This window comes from Heptranchias perlo, chromosome 26, assembly GCF_035084215.1.
Source record: "Heptranchias perlo isolate sHepPer1 chromosome 26, sHepPer1.hap1, whole genome shotgun sequence".
In the NCBI taxonomy this organism is placed as follows: domain Eukaryota; kingdom Metazoa; phylum Chordata; class Chondrichthyes; order Hexanchiformes; family Hexanchidae; genus Heptranchias; species Heptranchias perlo.
In genome coordinates, this window is record NC_090350.1 from 23,056,846 (window position 1) to 23,076,914 (window position 20,069).

Consider the following 20,069-nt stretch of genomic DNA (forward strand, 5'->3'; position numbering starts at 1 on the left):
GTTTGTGGTATATATTAATGATTTGGACTTCAATATAGGGGGCATGATTGGCAAATTTTCAGACGACACAAAAATTGGCCATCTATTGATAGAGTCCACAGCTATCCTCTTCACTAAGAAGATATAAATGGGTTGGTGGAGTGGGCGGAAAAGTGGCAAATGGAGTTCAACCCGGAGAAGTGTGAGGTAATGCACTTAGGGAGGGCAAACAGTAAAAGGGAATACGCAATAAACGGGAATATATTGAGAGGGGTAGAGGAAGTGAGAGACCTTGGAGTGCATATGCACAGGTCCCTGAAGGTGGCAGTACAGATAGATAAGGTTGTGAAGAAGGCATACGAAATGCTCTCCGTTATTAGCCGAGGTATAGAATACAAAAGCAGGGATGTAATGATGGAACTGTATAAAACGCTGGTAAGGCCACAGCTGGAGCACTGTGCGCAGTTCTGGTCACCACATTATAGGAAGGACGTAATTGCTCTGGAGAGTGTGCACAGATGATTTACAAGAATGTTGCCAGGGCTTGAAAATTGCAGCTACGAGGAGATTGGATAGGCTGGGGTTGTTTTCCTTGGAGCAGAGGAAGCCGAGGGGAGACTTGATTGAGGTGCACAAAATTATAAGGGGCCTAGATAGAGTAGACAGGAAGTACCTGATTCCCCTAGCGGAGAGTTCAAGAACTAGAGGACATAGATTTAAGCTGATTGGCGGAAGGATTAGAGGGGACATGAGGAAAAACGTTTTTACCCAGAGGGTGGTGGGTGTATGGAACTCACTGCCCGAATTGGTAGAGGCAGGAACCCTCAAACTCTTTTAAAAAGTACCTGGACCTGCACCTAAAGTGCTGTAAGCTGCAGGGCTACGGACCGGGTGCTGGAAGGTGGGGTTAGAACGGACACCTGGTTGTTCCTCGAGCCGGCGCGGACACGATGGGCCGAATGGCCCCCTTCTGTGCAGTATCTTTTCTATGGTTCTATGCTTTGGAGACAACCTATTGATGTTTTGTTTTAAGAAAGAGTTGTAATTGTCTTCTTTCCGATTGGTGAAAACATACACTATTAAAAGTATCATGGGTTTGGTGGACAGGTAGATGTAAATAGCTTAAGATGGCAGCCGTGGCTCAGTGGTAACACTCTCGCCCGAGTCAGAAGGCTGTGATTCAAGGCCCACTCCAGAAAGTTGAACACATAATCTAGACTGATACTTCAGTGCAGTACTGAGGGAGTGCTGCACTGTACGAGGTGCTATCTTTCAGATGAGACATTTACGTCCATCTGAGAGAATGGATTTAAAGATCCCATTGCACTACTTGAAGAAGAGCAGAGGACTTCTCACCTGCATGCTGGCCAATATTTAATCACTAAAAACAGATTATCTGGTCATTTATCACATTGCCTTTTGTGGGACTGTGCTGTGTGCAAATACCTGCCGCACTTCCTTACACTGCAACAGTGGCTACGCTTTAATAGTTCTTAATTGGCTGTAAAGCATTTTGCGACATCCTGAGGTCATGAAAGGCGCAATATAAATGAATTAATTACCCCATTCCTTAATATTTCAATTGCTGAAATTACCTTATGTAAACTTAAATTTCTGTGGTATTTATATACAAGTGACTCTTAATTGCTTCTCAACCTTTCACACTACAATTATTTATCAATGCTATTGATAAACTAGATATGATGCTGAAAAACTAAGCATATTTCTGAATGTCAATTACATATAAATTGAAGTCATACATAAAAGAAGTCTTATGACAGCGTTGGACATCACACATTTTTCAGTGCTCAATAAGTTACTCCAGAAGGTGTTTCCTTTTGAAGATTTCACAGGCAAAAATGAAAGTTACAAGAGCTTACTCAAAGAAAAAAAGACTTTTGTTGTGCATCAACTGCACATCTTATGGCAGACAGCAGGATGTGTCTGCCATCTGCTCAGTTCTCCAGTTATTTATCCCTCCTTCCTCTTAACTGAACAGATATTTGTAAACATGGGATCAATTGAGAGAAATATGTCCACACACTTCTCGCTTTTATCCCCCAGGAATAAAAAATTTAAGTGATCTAGCATTCATTCCATACCTGTATCCCAGCATGGCTGCAGAGATAAAAATCAAACTCGTATGGGTGGGTGATATCTGTGTCTACAGTGGTTCCTGCTGGAATATTTCCACTTCTCCCAACCTTTGGGAAAGAGACAGTAAACAAAATAAATCTCATTACCTGGACTCAAATATTATGTACAAGTTCACATTAGGTTTTCTATAAGGAAAACCTGTTGGGTTTAATGGCCATTTAAAGAGTCAATTCATTTTACACAATTCCTTTCCCCAAACCAAATGAATCACAGGTGATTAAGGTGCTAGTTCTTACCCTCTCGTTTTTATCAGCACAGAACAGTCGTGTGTGATGACGTTTCTGTACCACAATGTATGTGATGCCAGGCTGATAGTCCTTCTCCAGACTGATGCAGGCCTCTCGAATTGCCAGTAGCTCACAATACAATACCTACAGCACAAGAACAAATAGAAGTACGATTGGTGAGAAATGTCCCACTAAATCTAGTCGCTTCATAAAGATCAAGGATGCTGCTGCCCCCGAGCTAAACAAGGGTGGAAAAAGGATTGTATTTCATCATAACAGCAAACCTGCGGAGAGGTGTACTGTACAACTTTGCTATCGCAAGATATCGTCACACACAGAGTGCTGGATGCAGCCCAGGATTTTCAAAGCATATCAGTGACAGAAAAGTAGCACAATTTAACCTGAATTGGTTCGAGTTAATTGTGATAACATAACCTGCAAAATATTTTTGCCACTGACTAAATTAGTTTAAAGTTTGCATTGAATCAGTTCTGAACTGAAGATACAATTGAATAAAATAATTATCTGCAAATTACACTGACCTGACGGAACTGCCCCTCAGAAACACCATCACGGTAAAATATAATTCGTGTGGGCTTAAAGCGAGTTGATTTGTAAAACTGGATGAGAAGTTCTCGAACCATGGAAGCCAGGTCTTGGATTATCTCCTGTCGAGGTCTCTGAACACGCACAGTGGCACAGTAACGACTAGGGTGGGCATCCATACTGCCTACAACCTAGAAATAGCAATAACACAATTACATATGGACTGACTAAGACACTGAAATTCCGTTTATGAATAATTGGGAGCTGAAAAATAAAAGGCTTCTGAAAGCCAGGCTGGCATTTACAGGAGTGGAGATACAAGTGCCCACTCAAGTCAGAATTTTAGAGCGTCTTTACATGAAAACTTAAGCGTCGGTGTGAGGTGAGTTGCACTTTCCACCAAAAGTAAAGTTGTAATGTAAATCCATAAATCCAGCCTCAAATTGACTCCAAAGAGAAGTGACGAGAGGGGGCATCCTCAGTGCTTCCATTGGACCTCCTGGACACACCTTTTAGATCCACGTACAAGAAATGTTTCTGCCTCCACTGTTCAAATATTTAAAATGTTATTGCTGAAAGAGGTGCTGTACACATGTGTGTAACTACGCATACAAACCTCTATCCTGAGCAAACCACTTGGACCTCCCAATTTGAGTATAGCATGCCTGGAACTGATGCATTCTTGTATTCCCCCTCCCCCCACCCCACAAGATGACCCAAAGTGGGCTGCCTTGCTGTTAATAGATCCTTCAGCTAGCTGATCAAATTCCAAAATATGCCTGGAAAATTCAAGTGGCAAGTGAGAAAGAGCCCAGCCCATCCTTCCCTCCACAAGAGTACACAGTACACAAGACAGCACTTGTGTATAGTGCACCTTTTTTCCCCACTTCAGAAAGAATTCTTGCCAAAAATGTGCATCCATGAACACCTACAGCAGCGATGGAGGGTTTCTTGCCATCTCCAGCCGGTGGGTGTGTGACATCAGCTCCCAGGAAAATCACAGGCTGCTGGAATACAGATGGTCTGCAGACACAAAATGAAGAAAACAGGCAGTTCTTAAGTGGTTTGTTCCAAATAGGAACAGATTTAACAAAATTGCAGCTGCATTTTGTTTTTGCAAAATTAACTTGTACATCAATAGCACAGTCTGGTCAGAATATAAATCTCTACTTGCAAATTATTTAAAACATTTTTGGCTAACAGGATTATCCTAATCCAAACATCCCATCTTTACTACAAATTTAATTTCATGGTTGAGTCTGGTACGTGTAATGTATATTCCACTGGAATTCAATTCCAGCATAAACACTTACCTCTGCAGACATCAGTTTAATGCTAGTGAGATTCTGGAGTCAGTAGAATACAAACTGGTTGAAAACCTTATTTAATATGTGCAACTGATGTCGGAGATTCATCTGATATTGGATACAGACCAAGCAATCATTTTATATATGAAACAAGGCATTTATCTGACCAACTCTTCGAGCTGCCCGACAGCAAAAACACTACCAAGGAGCTATCAATAGCAGCATTTATTCTTCTCCCATCTTAAAATGTGTTCTTTCATATTTCTTCACGTTCTTCAACTCCATTTCCCCCCCCCCTTTCATTAGTGTGATTCATGACTTTCAGTCCCACAATACTGAGGGTTTCAAGAGTACCCTCTATTGTTGGACTCAATTCAAGTCAATTTTTTTTTAAAGTTCTTCTGTCAATACATCTTGATTTTAGCAAGACGAGTTCAGATTTCCTTCTTACACCTCTTGATGGCTGTAATTTTTTTTTACCAATATAACCTTTTTATCTTGTCCAATTTTCTCCCCATACCTCTTCTTGTACCTTAAGAAAGATGACAGAGAGAAACCAGGAAATTATAGACCTGTTAGTCTAACATCTGTTGTGGGGAAGTTACTGGGATCCATAATTAAGGACAGCGACTGAGCACTTCGAGAAATTTGACCTGATTAGAGAGATTTGATTGGATTTGTAAAGGGTAGGTCATGTCTAATGAACTTAACAGAATATTTTGAGCAAGTAACTAAAGTAGTAGACAGGGGAATGTCTATGGATATAGTTTATATGGACTTCCAGAAGGCATTCGATGAGGTTCCATGTAAGAGACTGTTAGCTAAAATTAAAACTCATGGAATTGAAGACAAAATTATTGACCTGGTTAGGAGATTGGTTCAGCTGTAGAAGACACAGTCAGGATAATGGGTATGTACTCAAATTGGAATGAAGTGACTAGTGATGTCCTACAAGGGTTTGTGCTGGGGCCTGAACTATTCACTATATTTATTAATGACAATAGAGAGCCATATATCCAAGTTTGCCAATGACACAAAGATTGGTGGCATAGTAATTAGTGTAGACGGGAGCATAAAATTACAAAGAGACAATGACAGATTAAGTGAGTGGGCAAAACTGTGGCAGATGGATTTCAATGCAGGCAAGTGTGAGGTCATCAATTCTGGACCAAAAAAAAGAGATTTGAGTATTTTTTTTAAAATGGTGAAAAGCTAGGAGCAGTGGAGGTCCAAAGAGATTTCGGGGTCTATGTACACAGATCACTAAAATGTATTAGTCAGGTACAAAAAAAAAAATCAAAAGGCAAATGGAATGTTCGCCTTTATAACTAGAGGGCTAGAATATAAAGGGGAGGAAGTTTTGCTACAGCTATACAAATCCCTGGTTAGGCCACATCTGGAGTCCTGTGTACAGTTCTGGAAACTGCAGCTTAGAAAAGATATATTGGTCTTGGAAGGAGTGTAGTGCAGATTGACTAGAATGTAACCAGGGCTACCAAGGGTTAGATTACGAGAAATTACATAAACTAGGCTTGTATTCCCTGGAATATTGAAGATTAAGGGGTGATTTGATTGAAGTTTTTGGGATTTTGAAAGGAACTGATAGGGTAGACAGAGAAACTGGTGGGGGAGTCTAGGACAAGGGAACATAACCTTAAAATCAGAGCCAGGCCATTCAGAAGAGAACTTAGGAAACACTTCTTCACATAAAGGGTGGTAGAAGTTTAGAGCTCTCTTCCCACAAAAAGCTGTAAATGCTAGCTCAATTACTAATTTTAAATCTGAGATTGATAGATTTTTGCTAACCAAGGATATTAAGGGATATGGATGGAATTGATGTACAGATCAGCCATGGTTCACTGAATCGTGGAACAGGCTCGAGGGGTTGAATGGCCTGCTCCTGTTCCTATGTTCTGGGGTTCAGTTTCACGGGTATAAAAAGACCTTCACTAGCTCAGCCTTATAACACTTTTCGTGCATGGACTCAGACAGTCAGTGTCAGTAGGTTATTCAATTGTACGTGCATCACAACTGAGCCCGACCCCGTCGTCCTCCAGTGATCACTGGATCACGATCTGAGGGAGGAACCTCAGGTGATTTTTCCTCTCTAGCTGGGGACACTTCGGCCAATAGCGGCATCCCCACTGCCTCCTGTTCAGAGATCAGCATAGTCTGCAGGATCAGAGATCAAACCTGGATTCTTCCTGGTCTGAATGCTTCATGCATTTAATCACCAAGTTAACACGAGAGCCTAATGCAACTTCTGACGGTACATCCACTGCCTCAAGTTATTCCATTTCAGACTTAGTCAAGAGAAACACAGCCATTGTTGCTCCACGATAAGCTAGTAAGCTGCATACTTTGTATAGAGATGCACCAAGATGACTAATGTTAGTTTACTCTTTAAACCCCAGCAAGGTAGTGCACCCTTCTGCCAATATACCTGGATGAGATCTGGCAAAACATCACTTCTGCAGTAGAGGGGACTTGAGTGTCACGGAACCCTAAGACTCAAACCAGTGAACGTCTGGTCATAAAGCCAATTCTCTCACCGATATTGCCAGCAAAAAATGCTAACTTCACAAAAGGCAAGAAATAACGACAAATCAAACAGATACTGCCAGTAAACCAGAATTAAACTTCACATTCCCTTTAATACCAATCAATGCAAGACTGACTTTAGTGTTGTAACAAAGAAATGCACTTACCGTTGATGAGGTACCAGAATATTGTTGATTCCGCCTAGTTTCACATTGATCTTCAGGCAGAGGTTCGATAACGTCTGTGGAGACGTTTTAACAACATTCTTCACTTGAACACACTGAGTAGCCATCCCCAGGAGTGTATCTCCCACACGCTTCACCTCAGCTAAAAGAAAGGTGAACGCATTAGAAGCTTCTTCTTGGTGTTTATTCGCATACCTCGTTCAGGTTTCAGCAAGTCTTCTCCATCCCCCAAATGAGGGCAATCAGTCTGCCTGTTCCCAGGCTACTCGAGCTTCCACTCAGCTGGTCTTCTGGACGATTAGGAATTTGCAGGATGGGTGCGAGCTTTACTCCTAGCACCCCATGGCCCAGTACATGGGAGCACTAGTGCACCTCCGCAGACCACCACTGCTCCGAGTTGAAACAACTTTGTAATCACCCAAATTAATTTACATAAACAGCTAAGCAGATGTTCTGGTAGCATTTCTACTAAATTTTAGGCAGTATATTAAAAGCATCCAGTAATAATTTGTTTTGGCAAAGTAACAGGAAATGCCTGGTGGCAAACAATTTGCAGTGTGTTTTCAATACACAAAAAATATGGGAGAAATTAAATTTTTGAGAAATTTAAGACAACTGAGTAAACAGAGGAAGGGCGCTCCAACCACAATAATGCTACTGCTGTAATGCAAGAATAGTACAACATGACCACTGGCTGAGGCAAATAAAGTAGCATCAAAACCAAGCAGCTTGCCAAGTACCCGCTGCATTTTTCCAATACCCTGGAGCTCCACTCCTCATATTCAGTGACACTCAATTTCATGAGTGGTGCTCTGAGTTTCACCCCATGTGGACACACGGACACACACACACACCTCATTACCAGTCACAATCTACATGCCCCAGGGGAGGGTCACTTAGACTAATTCAAGAAACGAGGCTAATCAGACTTCATTCACATTTTATCATCTTCAATCAGAGTCCAAGTCAATGTGGCTTCAAACCTTTCACTTTCCCTCAAGTGGAAGTGTATACACGAATTGACACATCCTATTATATTTGCAACCTAATGCCAGATTTACACCAAAAATGGGGTAAATTATATACCAAATTGCAGTATAGGAACCCTACATATATTTTCAGAACCATCAGCTTACTTTTTCTCCTGAGTTTATAAATAGAAAATGATAGCCCTTCACTACAACACTTTGCTACGCCACAATCTAAAATACCACACATTAATGGAAAACAAAATGAAATGAAACATGCACACTAAACAAGGTTTGAGAGTTTAACGCTTGGAATCAAAGTGTAATTTAAGCACAACTTAAATGTGCTTTTTAAAAAAAACTGTAGAATTATATATTGGATGCCAAAAGAGGTGTTTAAATAAATTTGCATTTAACTGGTATGGTATGATCAATACTAAGTTAAGCAAATCAGGATTCAAAGGGGAAGGAAGGTATAGGGGAAAAACACTCTATTCCAAGTACTTTCCCCAATGTCGATCTGTAAACCTTAAGGCATCATTTGTATTTGGTGCCGATCAAAAAAAAATCACTTCTGACCATAGATACCCACTATTTCTGGTCTCTCGTAACCAGTGTTTCGTTTTGCAGCCTTTAAGTCACCCTCGTGACTGCAGTGAGTGGAGTTGCTCTGAGACACTTAAAATCCCTTCCCTTCTATCAACATTATTAAAAGAGCTGAGGAGCACAGATATCTGAAATGGCACCTCTTCATCCGGCAAGAAATTATTTATTTATAATGAATGTACACATAAATAGCTTACCTTCTCCTTTAAGAATTTATATCAACATTACACATACTGATGCCAGCTGAGACTATGACAGATGCACTGCAATTGTCTGCAGAATTCCAGGGATAGTGCGGGGGGGCGGTGGAATTGGCCACAGTTTGTGTCTGATTGCTATCCACTGACCTCTGCTGGAAGTGCACGTGTGGACCTTGAGTGAGGGCAGAAATGTGCTAGTCACTGATGTCCAAAATGCTTGCTGCCACTTACAACCAAGGCTCATACATGAATTATAGCCATTTGGTCGAGGTACTGCAGGGGAATTGCTGTCCATAGAACTGTATGCCAGGAAGGAATCAATACCTTCAAGTTGGAATAATTAGATGCACCAAGTTTCAAGAATATTTTATTACCGTAGACAGGTGTTTTCCCAGGTAGAATGACTATGACAAGCTGGAGTCCTGAATAGGTGTTCTTCAGATGCCTGAACATTGGCTCCACACTGTCAGCTCCCTGTGCATATTTACAGAAACATGGCTGGCCCTGGATAGGCATCCCTGCATCCTTAGATATCTTCCGCAGCTGGTCAGTAAAACTCCTAAGAAGACAGTGGTAAATTAATAAGTTAATTCAACTTTAAAAAAAGCACAACTAAGACTGGAATTCTATAAATTATCAGGCTTTTAAAACTAATTACTTTGTTTGGGAGTATCTAGCTGTAACTAAAAAATTAAAGCCACAGAAAGCTTCATCTTACTTAAGTACTTCTTCTCTACATTGTCTCTGTGCTGCAAAACATGCTATCGCCCACATTTTGATTTCAACCCCAGTGTGGAACTGTTTTCCCCGCATGTCCCAAACACCATGACTTGGAGTAGCAACTGTTCGATTCTGCAGAGGGAAAGAAGTGAAATAAAAGAGCACGTCAACCTTACTTTTAAAAAAATTTGAAAATCTCATGGAAATCAAATCTTTTCAGGCCATGAAATGAGCAAAAATGTTTTAAATTATGCATTTTCACAAATGGATACACACAGTATAAAAACAGTTTTGTTCAGTAATTTTGAATGCGTCCACCAAAGCTTTTAAAACATTATTACAGGAAGGTTTGAGTTCTGTGCATGGACTGCTGACTTGAAACATATGGGCAGAAGTGGTGATACCAGTAGCCAACTACTGATGGCATGTACATTTTAAAAGATTCCTTTCAACTGAAGCATAGAATAAAGCAGCAGTTTACAATCACAGCAAGGATGTGAACTTGGCAGAATAATTCACTCTAGTTGGCTCATGTTTCAAAAATCATTTTGCACTACCTCATACAGTGTAGTATTCCGCTATCCTCTACCACTCATTTCATGCCCTGATTTCAGTTGAATTCTTTAACCCTGTTGCACTTCACAGCTGTGTTTACACAAACAAATTTCTGTAAATATGATAGTATTTCACTGTGCAGTTTGCATAGTCATATGGGGTAACTTTAGTTTAATCAGGATGAAACAATTTAAGGCTTTTGTGCTGAATTTGAACTGCAAATGATTTGACCAGTTTTTCTGATACCTATTACCATTTGGACATGTGTTTATGCCCTCCCTTTGCAAAAAAGGAGAGATGAAGACAGTCGTACTACAGATTCATTAAGTGCATGTTATTAGCATATTTCTGATTGGCTCATGTGATTAAAGCTGCAGCAGAAAACATGCCAATAATATGAACACTTAAGATCTTACACAAGGTAAACAGCAATTTATATTCTCATTTCACTTAGATACTTTGCAACTACATCACGCTGCTCGTTTAATCTTCCTTTTTTACTTACAGTTTGTAATCTGAAATGACTTGGTTCCACCTGTAAAACAAGATGTGGCATCTTAATGTGTATCACGATATGATTTGTTTATAAATTCAGGACAGAGTCATAATACCATCAGCCCTTTGAGTACTGTAACACACACACACGTTTAAGAAATATATAAACACTAAGGCAGAGAATTTATTTCCAGTGCATAGAACATTAAAAAGCAGTTTTGGTTTACTGTATATTTGCTACTGCAGTCCTCAAAGGGTTAATCCAATTAAAAAATGTTTCCTGGAAATTGTACATTCTTGCCCAATTTTTAAGAAAAATCTTCAATAATGCTTATCAATCAGGCTCATCAGGGTCAAGACAAAACAAATAAGATTGCATATCTCAATACAATTCAATTATTGGCACATCCCTAGTGCGTACTGCAGTCAGGTATTTTGTATGTTTAGGCAAGAAAAATCATAACAGGCTATTTGAGTTACTTAATGATACATTAACTCTGAAGTGGTCTTCAACAATTATGCTGGGAAATATGTTCTCATTACTTGTCAGCAAACTTTGTCCCATCATGATTTAATCAGACAGCATGGCAAGAAAGGGGTCAGCGTTTCGATAGCTGCAATCAACTCATTGATGTCACTAAAATAGGATCACTGATCAGTACTATGGAGATCCAATTCATTGATCCAGAGTGTTGCACCATAGGTTTGTGCCTGGAAGTCCCCACACAGAAAGAGGATTCCTGATTTCACACATGGCACTGGAGAAGGCACAGAGCCAGGTGTAACCAGAGTTGCTCTGTGCTGCTCTCACGCATTTCCAAAGTGTTAAAATGTAGCATTGGCTGCCAACTTGTCGTCTAGGTTAGGGGGTGAGTTGTGTGGAGAATTAAAAGGGAAGGGGAAAGTAAATACAAAAAATGCAATTACAATAAAAAAAATTCAAAACAATTAGATTTTTTTTTAAAAAGGGGATTCATATGGTGACATTTTCTACCTTAAACAGAGGTCTCAAGCAAATTTTGCACTGCATTTGATTCCCTTCCCCAAAACAAATGTGGTGCCAACTTTTTTACAAACACAGATTTAAAGATCCCACAATGCATTGGAAGCAGATATCAAGTTCATGAAATGGATTACTCTACTGTCCTGATTTTTGAAGTTAATATATCCTATTTCTTTAAGTCTCCATACACCAATCCCATGGGTTGAGTGTTCAGGCAAGTTACCTGCACTCAAACCACTGTTGCGTTGCAAATGACTGTTGTGTACGTGCAAGAGGTACCTCGGCCAACTTACGCTTGGATTTAAAAAAACTCATTTGTTCATCAATTCTCCAATAACCACATTTTACCACTCCATGGCCCTGTTACTGGTACAAATCATGGAGCTTCCCCAAAGTCCATCCCATCAAAAAGGAACATCGGGACTAAAGATCAAGATCAAATTTCTACGCTAACCCACACAAGGAATGAGGAAAGTCAACCTTGTACTGTTCTCCCCAGCAAAACTATGAGTAACTAAGATGAATGCAGGGTCCCAAAGTTTTGACTAAGGGTTAAAAACATTTGATGAAGTATTGGTCCACGAAGAAACTATCAAAACAAACATGCATGGAAATCAAATCCAGGAGTAGGCTTAGTTTACATTAACAGTATTTGGCGCCCATCACTAAACATGTTCACAGTACAGTGTGAAATACTGATATTCTTTCCTTCAGAAATGATTATTTTCCAGTAGCTTGGAACCAGTACAATTGTCAACCCCTCGTTTGACAGCCACAGTTTTTATAAGCATCGTTATGACCTACCCTCCCTCCATACTGCAGCATGGGAGCTGGAAGCACTCGCCCGGTCACATGAGCCATCTCGTCTCGCACTTTAAACTGAAACTCCTGGACAAAAGGGTCAGCATCGTAGTTTGCACTTTTTACCTAAAAGAAGAAAATATGAAATAGTGGAATTAAAACATACTTCAAGGGCACGAGGAAAAGAGCATTAAATAAGCTGCATCACACAGCCAAATGTTAACCAGCTTAAGAAATACTAAAAAAAAAATCTCAGTGTTTACTGATAATTGCTGCTCAGTCTGATGAGTTTAAAAGGTCTTGATTGTGATTTAGGCTTCTTTTAAAAAAATAGTAAAACTACATGTCTTGAGGTTATGTATAATGATAAGACCAAAGGTGAGGTTGTCGATGTTAAGGGTTCAGTTGAGGGAGATTAGTGACACACGGACACTAGCGGAGGAAAAAGTGAGTTGAAGATTAAAATCACTAAAAAATAAGGAGTCGCTCAGCAGAATGTGAAACTGGATAGGAGGGAGATTTTGGTGAGGAATTTTCGGGAAGGGGGGGTTGGGGAGAAAAGAGAGATGAAGATTTTAAAGAGTGATGGATAGGTTAGAGGGTCGGATGAGTGTCATGTCACCACCAGAGGAAGTGGAAAAGGCTGTAATCACCAAGTTTTTGTGAATACAATCTAAAACATCAAATTTAATTTCTTGTGATAAGCAGAGCTAGGGTTGTGCCAAATTTAACTTTAAAAATTCTTCTGTAAAATAAAATCCATCAGCTAAATTATCCCACCTAAGCAGGCCATTGAGGTTAGATTGTTTTAACAGAAATCTGTACTACATGCAGAAACTATAATGGGGAAATCAGGAAATGGCAGATGCATTAACCAAATATTTTGTATCTGTCTTCACAGTAGAAGACACAAAAAGCATATCAAAAATAATGGGGAACCAAAGGGTAAATGAAAGTTAGGAACTTAAAACAATTAATATCACTAGAGTAAAAGTACTGGACAAGCTAATGGGACTAAAAGCCGACAAATCCCCTGGACCTGATGGCCTGCATCCCAGGGTTCTAAAAGAGGTGGCTGCAGAGATAGTGGATGCATTGGTTATGATCTTCCAAAATTCTCTAGATTCTGGAGGACTGTCATATGAGGAGAGATTGGGTCGACTCGGCCTGTATTCACTCGAGTTCAGAAGAATGAGAGGGGATCTCATTGAAACATAAAATTCTGACAGGGCTAGACAGACTGGATGCAGGGAGGATGTTTCTCTTGGCTGGGGGGTCCAAAACGAGGGGTCAGTCTCAGGATGCAGGGTAGGACATTTAGGACTGATGGAGAAATTTCTTCACTCAGAGGGTGGTGAACCTGTGGAATTCTCTACCACAGAAGGCTGTGGAGGTCAAGTCACAATGTATTTAAGAAGGAGCTAGATAGATTTCGAGACACAAAAGGCATTAAGGGGTATGGGGAGAGAGTGGGAATATGGTCTTGAGATTGAGGATCAGCCATGATCATACTGAATGGCGGAGCAGGCTCGAAGGGCCGAATGGCCTACTCCTGCTCCTATTTTCTATGTTTCTGGAATGGTCCCAGTGGATTGGAAGATAGCAAATGTTACCCCACTATTCAAGGGAGGGAGAGAGAAAACAGGGAACTACAGGCCAGTTAGCCTGACATCAGTAGTCAGGAAAATGCTGGAATCCATTATTAAGGAAGTGGTAACAGGGCACTTAGAAAAGCATAATATGATTAGGCAGAGTCAACGTGGTTTTATGAAAGGAAAAGTGTTTAACAAATTTATTGGAGTTTTTTTTGAGGATGTAACTAGCAGGGTAGATAAAGGAGAACCAGTGGATGTAGTATATTTGGATTTTCAAAAGGCAGTCGATAAGGTGCCACATGAAAGGTTGTTACACAAGGTAAGGGCTCATGGGGTTGGGGGTAATATTAGTATGGATAGAGGATTGGTTAAAGGATAGAAAACAGACAGTAGGGATAAACGGGTCATTCTCAGGTTGGCAGGCTAAAACTAGTGGGGTGCCGCAAGGATCGGTGCTTGGGACTCAGCTATTTACAATCTATATTAATGACTTGGATGAAGGGACCGAGTGTAATGTATCCAAGTTTGCTGACGATACAAAGCTAGGTGGGAAAGTAAGCTGTGAGGAGGACAGAGTCTGCAAAGGGATATAGACAGATTAAATGAGTGGGCAAGAAGGTGGCAGATGGAGTATAATGTGGGGAAATGTGAGGTTATTCACTTTGGTAGGAAGAATAGAAAAACAGAATATTTTTTAAATGGCGAGAAACTATTAAATGTTGGTGTTCGCAGAGACTTGGTGTCCTCGTACAGGAAACACAAAAAGTTAGTACGCAGGTACAACAAGTAATTAGGAAAGCAAACGGCATGTTGACCTTTATTGCACGGGGGTTGGAGTACAAGAGTTAAGGAAGTCTTACTACAGCTGTACAGGGCATTGGTGAGACCTCACCTGGAGTACTGCATACAGTTTTGATCTCCTTATCAAAGGAAGGATATAGTTGCCTTAGAGGCGGTGCAACGAAGGTTCACTAGATTAATTCCTGGGATGAGAGGGTTGTCCTATGAAGGGAGGTTGAGTAGAATGGGCCTATACTCTCTGCAGTTTAGAAGAATGAGAGGTGATCTCATTGAAACATATAAGATTATGAGGGAGCTTGACAGGGTAGATGCTGAGTGATTGTTTCCCCTGGCTAGAGAATCTAGAATTAGGGAGCATAATCGCAGGATATGGACTGAGATGAGGAGGAATTTCTTCACGTAGAGAGTTGTGAATCTTTGGAATTCTCTGCCCCAGAGGGCTGTGGATGCTGGGTCATTGAATATATTCAAGGCTGAGATGGATAGATTTTTGGACTCTCGGGAAATCAAAGGATATGGGGGATCAGGCAGGAAAGTGGAGTTGAGGTCGAAGATCAGTCATGATCTGATTGAATGGCAGAGCAGGCTCAAGGGGCCGTATGGCCTACTCCTGCTCCTATTTCTTATGTTCTTATACAAGCCAACACTCACTAGTTTACTGATCTCCTCCTGTCTGTCAGGTGCTGACCGTGCTGTTGCTTTGATCATTGTTGATGTTTGATTGTCTGTCAGTTTCTTGATACAGCGTTGCCCCGCGACAATGTTACACACCTAATTAAAAGAAGAACTTCAGTGGAAACACATTCAAAGCAATTTCCTCACCTCGTTAATATTTACATACCAGAACCATCATTTCACAGCAATAACCAGCTTGGTACAGGCAGTCAAACAAATGGGTTAGTAGAAATGGCTTCTTCATAACTATGCAGGTAATGTTAAAGATTGTGGTACAGTAAAGTTAGGATCACGTGTCACCACACATGTTGAAGGAAGACATTTTGCAGATGCGATTTACGTTACACAAATGAACTAAAACATCAAACATGACTGGCTGACGGCTATGAAGGAACTATTATTTCTATGGGCACTCGAGTATCTACTGAAATCAAAATGCTGGCTGCACTATTCATAAAATGTGAAAAATAATTCTGATTTTAAAATAAATTTTGTCCGAGGTTACAAAATAAACACTGACTGCAGTGATGTACCAGAATCAATAAACTATTACACCTTCAGTTCCAGAACTGACTGAGAAGCCAATAAGCAGAATTATAATATTCTCTAACACTGCAACCCACACACAACTACAGTCAGTGTTTGCATGATGTTCTCTCCCACCAAACATAATCAGCTGTGGCTCCAGCTTCTGATTGTTATCCAGTGACTCTTGTTGGGAAATTACTATTGTTAGGATGCTGCATGTGAACAGGATCAAGCTCAGCTCTGGTGCCTTCTAATAGCCAAATAGCCCATCAACAATCACAGTCACTGAGGTGAGGTACCAGAGGGTTGCTGACTCTCATGGAATCTTGCCCGGGCAAGAATCAGTACCTTCGGGAGAAGGAAGAAAATTGGGGAAAAAAATTCCATACAGCATAACACAAGTTTTCATAATCGTTTATTAAATAACTGGAAAACTCTACAACTTCTGAGCACTGTAAGCATAAGGAAGTTATCCAAGTCTTATTACCCATGGAATAAGTCAGTATACCACCGGATGACCGTACATTTTTAAATTACACATTTGGACACACAAGGAAACGCCATTTACTTTTTAAAAAAATCATCCAGCATTGAGGTGCACAGTGAAACTGCAATGAATCCATACTTTATATTATATATTCTAAATCTCACTGATACCAAGCGAAGCCCTTCCATTCATCTCTCACCTCGAGTGGCAGGTAGGTGTGCTTCTGTTCCTGTCCCACCTGTAGACAGGGTAGATGCGGGTACTTGAGCTGAAGGTTGTATTTCTGTTTGAAATATTGCGCTACTGTGCACTCTACAGTCTGCCCGCTTTCCAGCTGCAAGGGGAACCTAGGAAGAAACAGAATAACGCTCAACACAAAGCTAAATTCTGAAGCTGAGTTATGGATTAGGTGATGTACGACTAGCAAGAGTCAATGTAAAACACAACCATAACCATATTTTAACATTTAATTATGGAGTTAATGGTTTTAAATCTTTTAATTTCTCGATATCTCCACCATCACAGAAGCCAGTCTTCAGCCAATTCTATTCACTCCACGTGATATCAAGAAACGGCTGAGTGCACTGGATACAGCAAAGGCTATGGGCCCCGTCAACATCCCGGCTGTAATGCTGAAGACTTGTGCTCCAGAACTAGCTGCGCCTCTAGCCAAGCTGTTCCAGTACAGTGACAACACTGGCATCTACCCGACCATGTAGAAAATTGTCCAGGTATGTCCTGTCCACAAAAAAAACAGGACAAATCCAATCCGGCCAATTACCGCCCCATCAGTCTACTCTCAATCATCAGCAAAGTGATGGAAGGTGTCGTCGACAGTGCTATCAAACGGCACTTACTCACCAATAATCTGCTCACCGATGCTCAGTTTGGGTTCTGGCAGGACGACTCGGCTCCAGACCTCATTACAGCCTTGGTCCAAACATGGACAAAAGAGTTGAATTCCAGAGGTGAGGTGAGAGTGATTGCCCTTGACATCAAGGCAGCATTTGACCGAGTGTGGCACCAAGGAGCCCGAGTAAAATTGAAGTCAATGGGAATCAGGGGGAAAACTCTCCAGTGGCTGGAGTCATACCTTGCACAAAGGAAGATGGTAGCAGTTGTTGGAGGCCAATCATCTCAGCCCCAGGGCATTGCTGCAGGAGTTCCTCAGGGTAGAGTCCGAGGCCCAACCATCCTCAGCTGCTTCATCAATGACCTTCCCTCCAACATAAGGTCAGAAATGGGGATGTTTTGCTGATGATTGCACAGTGTTCGGTTCCATGCATAACCCCCCAAATAATGAAGCAGTCCGAGCCCACATGCAGCAAGACATGGACAACATCCAGGCTTGGGCTCATAAGTGGCAAGTAACATTCGCGCCAGATATGTGCCAGGCAATGACCATCTCCAACAAGAGAGTCTAACCACCTCCCCTTGTCATTCAACGGCATTATCATTGCCGAATCCCCCAGCATCAACATCCTGGGAGTCACCATTGCCAGAAACTTAATTGGACCAGCCATATAAATACTGTGGCTACAAGAACAGGTCAGAGGCTGGATATTCTGTGGCGAGTGACTCACCACCTGACTCCCCAAAGCCTTTCCACCATCTACAAGGCACAAGTCAGGAGTGTGATGGAATACTTTCCACTTGCCTGGATGAGTGTAACTCCAACAACACTCAAGAAGCTCGATACCATCCAGGACAAAGCAGCCCGCTTGATTGGCACCCCATCCACCACCCTAAACATTCACTCCCTTCACCACCGGCGCACAGTGGCTGCAGTGTGCACCATCCACAGGATGCACTGCAGCAACTTGCCAAGGCTTCTTCGACAGCACCTCCCAAACCCACGACCTCTACCACCTATAAGGATAAGAGCAGCAGGTACATGGGAACACCACCTGCACGTTCCCCCCCCCCCCCCCCCAAGTCACACACCATCCAACTTGGAAATATATTGCCGTTCCTTCATCATCGCTGGGTCAAAATCCTAGAACTCCCTTCCTAACAGCACTGTGGGAGAACCTTCACCCCACGGACTGCAGCGGTTCAAGGCGGCTCACCACCACCTTCTCAAGGGCAATTAGGGATGGGCAATAAATGCCGGCCTCGCCAGCGACACCCATATCCCATGAATGAATTTTTTTAAAAAGTGCTTATATACATAAAAGATGATTTGCACAAAGATTGATTGCACTACATTCACAATTTGGTTTTCTTAGTACCAATCAAACCCCCCATTGATCAGATTATCAGAGTACCAAATATTTTGTGGAAAATTTGGTTTTGAAGATTATTCAGAATAAAAGCATTTGTTTTGTTACTTTGCATTGTCTTTAGATATTCAGAAATACCTACTTATTTTTTATGCTAATTTACCACTATGCAACATTTCCAGTCCTGACATATTGTACAATTAAAAGGAAATTAATTATTTCAATTTCCTTTTTTGCAATAATCATAATAATCCATAACTATGACACTTCAGTAAGGGAACATTAGAAAAGTCCAGAATTATCACCATTAATATACAAGTAAACTCCTCTAAAAATATTATCCCAACTACTTAGCCTGCAACAGTTCTCCAGTAAAGGGTTATACTTATCAGTAAAGATTGAACAGGCTGGGGCTCTTTCCTGTAAAAAAGAGAAGACTGAGGGGTGACCTGATTGAGGTCTAAGATTATGAAAGGGTTTAATAGGTTAGACGTAGAGAAAATATTTCCACTTGTGGAGGAGGCCAAAACTAGGGGCCATAAATATAAGATAGTCACTAATAAATCCAACAGACAGTTCAGGAGAAACTTCCTGACCCAGAGAGTAGTTAGAATGTGGAACGCGTTACCACAAGGAGTTGTTGAGGCGAATAGCACTGATGTGTTTAAGGGGAAGTTAGATAAACATATGAGGGTGACCGGAATAGACGGTTATGCTGATTGGGTTAGATGAAGAGGGGTAGGAGGAGGCTAATGTGGAGTATGGATCAGTTGGGCTGAATGGCCTGTTTCTGTGCTGTACATTCTATGTAATTTTGTTTTTACGCTTACGTTTTTTTATTAAAGTAGTCTTCCCTATTTGCCCATGGGATCCATCACCTCCTTCATCCTTTGTCTTCCCCTTAAAATATATTTTTCCTTCTCCTCAAACTCATCTAATTTGTGCCAATCTTTCTCTCCCACTATTTTTTGTGCTCATCAACGTGAGGACTGCTACTGCTGCTTGAGAACGCAACATTTGACACTGCACATCAGCAACAAGCACTCCTACATCAGATAATGCACAATCCTAGATAAATTGAAGCTCCCTTAACCTGTAACCCCAGCCTCAGAACAGGAACCTAAATCAGAGTGAATGCTATTTTTTTTTTATTCTCACACCTGCTGCCCGTGTGGCCTCAGAGAGGAATGCCAATTGAGAAGTTTTGTGTTGTGCAACCACACCTACTAAAAAGTGAACTGACATTTCAATTAGTTGCAGTTGGCAGAGAGACATCTTCATCCAAATGAATGTCCCTGTGCTCTCTTCAAGGGCCTTCTTGAATCTATTCCTGCAATTTCACATCAAAATCAACTATCTCCCACGTTTCTCATTTTCAGCAGTAACTCTCATCAACACTTTTATGAAAGAAATTGGACCAGGAGGAATAGCATATCACATTAATCTCCCTAATGCTTCAATTCTGAGACCC

General features: G+C 41.1%; 1 protein-coding gene across 2 annotated transcripts in view; it reads right to left on the reverse strand.

Moving 5' to 3' along the window:
- Window positions 1-20,069, reverse strand: part of LOC137342569 (protein argonaute-3) — a 113,454-nt gene that overhangs the window by 16,470 nt on the left and 76,915 nt on the right. For both annotated transcript variants that reach the window (XM_068006535.1, XM_068006536.1), the window contains 11 exons: window positions 16,576-16,723; window positions 15,338-15,457; window positions 12,294-12,416; window positions 10,497-10,526; window positions 9,435-9,568; window positions 9,091-9,275; window positions 6,925-7,084; window positions 3,842-3,932; window positions 2,906-3,100; window positions 2,373-2,507; window positions 2,082-2,183 (listed from right to left, as the gene is read on the reverse strand). In XM_068006535.1, coding sequence (XP_067862636.1) covers window positions 2,082-2,183; window positions 2,373-2,507; window positions 2,906-3,100; window positions 3,842-3,932; window positions 6,925-7,084; window positions 9,091-9,275; window positions 9,435-9,568; window positions 10,497-10,526; window positions 12,294-12,416; window positions 15,338-15,457; window positions 16,576-16,723 — 1,423 coding nt within the window. The remainder of the gene's footprint in view (window positions 1-2,081; window positions 2,184-2,372; window positions 2,508-2,905; window positions 3,101-3,841; window positions 3,933-6,924; window positions 7,085-9,090; window positions 9,276-9,434; window positions 9,569-10,496; window positions 10,527-12,293; window positions 12,417-15,337; window positions 15,458-16,575; window positions 16,724-20,069) is intronic.